Source organism: Microtus oregoni, unplaced genomic scaffold (genome assembly GCF_018167655.1).
Source record: "Microtus oregoni isolate MIOR12 unplaced genomic scaffold, Mior012 000011F_ref0000422, whole genome shotgun sequence".
In the NCBI taxonomy this organism is placed as follows: Eukaryota; Metazoa; Chordata; class Mammalia; order Rodentia; family Cricetidae; genus Microtus; species Microtus oregoni.
The window spans coordinates 10,828,875-10,834,056 of NW_024543070.1; the positions used below are offsets into that span (position 1 = coordinate 10,828,875).

General features: G+C 40.9%; 1 protein-coding gene across 1 annotated transcript; it reads right to left on the reverse strand.

Annotated features, from left to right (window-relative positions):
* Positions 1–260: 260 nt before the first annotated feature.
* Positions 261–3,190, reverse strand: LOC121453138 (secretoglobin family 3A member 2). Its single transcript, XM_041659648.1, has 3 exons — positions 3,136–3,190; positions 646–830; positions 261–284 (listed from the first exon to the last, which is right to left on the reverse strand). The coding sequence occupies exons 1-3, from the start codon at positions 3,188–3,190 to the stop codon at positions 261–263; spliced, it is 264 nt and encodes an 87-aa protein (XP_041515582.1).
* Between the last annotated feature and the right edge of the window lie 1,992 nt (positions 3,191–5,182).

Sequence of the window (5,182 nt, forward strand, 5' to 3'; positions counted from 1 at the left end):
ACATATAGATAAGAAAAAGTAATGAGTATATTCTTTATATGCTAGACTATCTGTCCCATAACAGAGTCTCTAGAGACTGTGACCCAAGAGGAAAACTATCTAGTTAGGTTCCAGAATGAACACAGGTGGAGTCACCGATCTTTTCATTGCTTTATTCATTCTCTTCTAGACTCACTACACTTTAGGACATTCACTCTACAATGGTAGAATGAGATTCAGCCAGCTGGGATGTGCACATCCTTCTCTGTCCGCTCCCATCTTTACACCAGGTGTGATAGGGCCTCCTGGAAAACAGAAGCACAAAGATAAAGAAGCCAGGCCTAGCTTACATGTAAGTAGAAAGTTTTAAAAATATTCACTTTTACTCTCCTATTTGACAACATTTTGTTGATGTTGAAGTAAAGACTCAGTATGTCTTATCAAGGGTCCCAAAGCTGTGCAATTAGATAAAGTCGTGACTTGTTCTGTTCAAATGTTCTTTCTATAAATGCATATATTTTGCTTTCTGAAGTCTCTGGAATATGCATATTTCATGAATATAATCAATGAAATAAAAATAATGTACTTATAAGTAATGAGAGAACATTCATGTAGCTAAGGTTTCTCCCATGGAACAAATGCCTTCCCCATCTGAGTCGTCATTACCAGAAGCTTCTTCACAGACTCTGAAGCCTCGGGTCCCAGTTCATCCACACACTTCTTCAGCCCTTGCACCAGATGTTCTACAGAAATGCCCAGGGTTTTCAGAAGCATTTTCAAAGGGTCAAATAAGGGAATAAGGTTGTCGACGGGAACAGGAAGAGGGACACTGTTGATGAGGAAGGCCGTGGCTGCAGAGCAAAGGAGAACAGAATGAAAGATGGTACACACATCCCTGTCCGACACCCCATCACCTTCCTCTCTGTCCATCACAGTGCCTAGCCTACATCCATTCAGTTGTCTTTCCCATAAATATGTATGCCTTTTGGGCTTTGATTATGGCAGCCCATCTTCCTAGAATGTTCCCCAGAAAACATAGTCTTTTTTTCCACCTGTGGCCTGATTTCTTTTCAAACATTACCCCTAGAGAGAAGCCTGTAGTAACCACTAAATGTGAATGCCATCTTCTCTTAATCTTTTCGCATATTTTTCTTATTATTGCCTCCCGTATTATGTTTGTGTTATTTTACCAGCTTCATCCTCTCATTGGAATAGAAGGTATATATGTCTGTTGCTGTGCCACATGTTCAGAACTGACTGCGGCATGTAGTAAGAGGAAGTACTGACAACAAATTCAGTAGGAACTAATGGGTGATTGAGTAAGAAGATGCTTTGTATGTAGGCTTGCCACAGCCCCAGCTTTTAGGCCAATGGAGAGGTGCCATAAAGCTTTTCCATCAAGGCCAAGAATGGATGGACTAGATCACAGCCCACGAAATCAATTCAATTCGTTACATCATACTTGCCACCAGTTAGAGAAGGAACAATTCTGAGACTAAAAAGACAAAAGGCACTTAGACACAAGATCAATACATCATTGAGATGTCAAACACACACACACACACACACACACACACACACACACACACACACACACACTTAGTCTAGCCATCTATCCAGAGAGGGAGACCAGAGTACATGATTTCAGTGGGTATGATTAATAGGTAGATGACAGGGTTGTACTGTATAAGTTCACTAAAGTAAGATTTTTTTAAAACCTTCAATGCCATATCCATTATTATGGATTGTTTTAAAGGGACAGTAAGGAGTTATCAAGTTTTTTATGGGGAAATTGCATTTTGCATATATGGTTTAAGGAATAGTAGTCAGTAACAATAGAAAGGGGCACAGAGAATAAAGAGTAGGAAGAAATCAAAAGGGATGTTTAGGGACTGAGCAAGGTTATAGAATGGACAGGTAGAAGGGAAACTGCATAATTAATTGATGATGGTATGAATATGTGTACATATCATTTAAAGCCTCTTAATGTGTACAATTGATAACTACAATTTAAAATAATGGTTTATAATTTTCCAGATAAAAAGGAAGGAAATTACTTAGTATATAAAATAAACAATAGAAAACATGTGATATATTTTTGGAACACCAGTTCAGAGGCATAAATACATGTGTGCAGCGAGCATTCACAAAAGAATCTCTATCTCACTAGCTAAGACCTTCCAAGTTCAGTTTATCTCTTCCTGTTCCCTGATTCAAAGTCTGAAACTGAGCCTGTCCCACACCCTGCCTCTACTTTCTATCACCTCTATTCCTCTCAAATATTCTCCTCATAGGGTGGTAGTTCTGATCCATGCTCCTTTCTGTTGCCATATTAGTCTACAAAAGGTTTCTTTGCACACTAAGGGACAATGAAATATTCAAAACTGGCCAAATTTCTCAAAAAGAAAAAAATCCCAACAAACAATGATCTTAGGTCGTGATCCTAAGTGCAAGCAGCACTTGGAATCTCTAATCTTCATACCTTCCATATTAAACATTTCCACTGAGTTTCTCTATCTTTCTGAGGATCGTTTGTTGAACCTTTTACACCTAGTGAACAATGACTATCATTGAGCATTTTTCTCAGGGACTCAAACATTTCATCCCCATCTTTACAGTGACCCCCTCTGAGAGGAGCAGCTCAGCCTCTGAAGAAGCAGGTTCTGCACCTTACTAGAAAGTTAAGCACTACACCCCTCCTCCCCCGCCACTCACACCCTGCACTCTGCCTGTACACCTGACTGTAGCCTGCAGTGCAGCGACTCCTGCAGAAGTCTCTTCCCACGCCCAACTGGAGCTCCTTTACAGCAGCTTTTATAGCTGATATGTGTAATTGTTCCAAGGGAATCCAATTAGCCTGCCTAATTGAAGAAAACAGCAAGAATAACTACAAAAACTATTAAAGATTAAGGAGAACTGGGATGTCCATTGTCCATCAGTAGGAGCTGGCTAGTTTACTGTGTATTGGAGATAGTACTTACATTGGGTTAACTTGACTGACAGAGGAGCCCCACTATCTTCCTACAGTTGCCAATATTTTCTGGGACTCGGAAACGCCTCTTTTCATACTCCACTGCTGGTAAGCCAGGATTAGCTGTGCTATCACACAGCAAAGTAAAAAGTAGAATACCATTGATGCTCCAGACGATGACTTACCGGAATAACCACAAATACCGATGGTCACCAGTAGAAAGATGGATACCAGCTTCATAGCTAGTGTCTGTGATGTCCTGACTTTAGAATACAGTCAGAAAGCCCAACAAATCCCGGAGTCGATAGTTCTGCTTGCCGTCACAGGGACGGCTGCTTCTCACACATGTATTAATATATACACTAAAGACCTGAACTTCACCCACCACCTTTTGACTCACCCTAGCAAAGAAGAGCATTTTTGCTTCCTAAGTAAACACTTTTGAGGGGTTTCTGCTTTTCATCACCTTCTTATTAGAAGCAAAGCCACACACGGAAGTAGTCTCAAGTAGTTCTTTCCCAAGCCCTCACATTGAAACAATGGCAGACGCTAAAGAATTTTTCTCCTTGACGAACATTTAAGAGCAAGTAAGGGCTTTATGTCAGGATAAAGACATGTTTTCCTCCAATTTGTTCTCTACTTATTTAAAGTTTAGAGAATTGCACTGCCTGATGGACTTCCAAGATTTAGCATAATGACACTGCCATGTTTCTCTTGAATTTACCACTGATCAATATCCATATACTGACTATGACAAGCTCACCAGGTCTCTGTTATTTCCCCAGTGTCCTCCAGTAATTCAGGGAAAATTCAGGGTGTATTTATCTATCATCATGTCTATGTTTGTTTAATCGATAGCATCCTCTATATCAATATACATTCTGAGAAGCTGCCTGTTTCCAAGGCTGCCCTCCCTGGACCAGACATGAGACATCAGAATGACCACATCAGTAAACAGCACTTACTGGAGTTTGTTGGGGGCATTGGCTGAGTACCGAATGCAAAGAATGGGGCGCAAGAGAACCTTCAATAGGAGAAATGGGTCAGAGTTCATGTGCTTCATGGAGTGAGCTGAGTCATATTCTACTGCCTATTTCCAACACCAGAAAATGCTAAGAAGGCACAGTATGCTGTCATTCCCTTAATGTGTGAGATCAAACCTGCCCTAAGTTGCCCCCATACGAAGATATGGTATTATTGTGAGGACTGCACAAAGGCATGTGTGCCAAATCAAAATCAATATGTAGGCCATCTGTTACTAATTTCCATACACTGCTAAACTGTACCACGGTACTGACATTAATTTCAGCTACTTGATAAACTAAATGAAAAGGCTACAGATTGCGTCGGTGCAAAGTCGATGCTGCCTCCTCTGCTATGAGCTCCTCTGTTTCTCAAACATATTAATAACTATATTAATACATCCTGTGGCTATGCCAACCTCTCAGAGTTGCCTCCACTTTTATGTCATCATTTCTTTTGGCATACTAAACCTCCACTGTCTTTTACCAGGGCTGCCATGGTCTGGTTTAATTTACAAATCTTTGCCTTGCCCTTCCCTCCTCTGATGTGGAACAATGAATTTTCTTAGTAGTGGTTGCTGGAGTGTCCCTCTCTATGCTTCAGGAGATCTGTCACAGCAGCTACTGTTCTTTCTCTGTGACTCTAGCCCCAGTCAAGGACTCACATGTGCTTCTGAATTTCTCAGCTCCTGTGTAAATTGCCTTTTTATTCCATATTTCTAATATTAAAGACATATAAAATCCTTGCTGACCCCAAAGACAATGGTTTCACCCAAATTCCTAATTTCCAGACGTTGGGAGCAACTCCCCTATGAGAGCATTTTTCCTGTGCACAACAGACAATCCAGAGTCCAAACACCTTTCCTGGACAAGAGCTCTGTCTGTCAAGATGCTCAGAATCTCTGTTTCCCTGCCCTCATCTTGGCAGCCATGAGCTAGCCAACGAAAGACAGTTCAGTAAGTCCAGAGACCATGGGAACTGTTCAAGCTAGTCACTCTTTAATTCATTTACTCTATTTTCTTATCACTTCCCTTGGAAACAAACAAGAGCTCTTGGCCACATTTTACCTACTCATCTTTCTCTCCAGGTCCCTGCTGCTCCTCTGTGTTCCTAGGCCTTAAACCATGTCATGTTCTTGTACCAGATACCAAATTCTATTTACTCTGTTGGTCATCTCCTAATCTGCTGGCAAGAATATGTATAAAATAA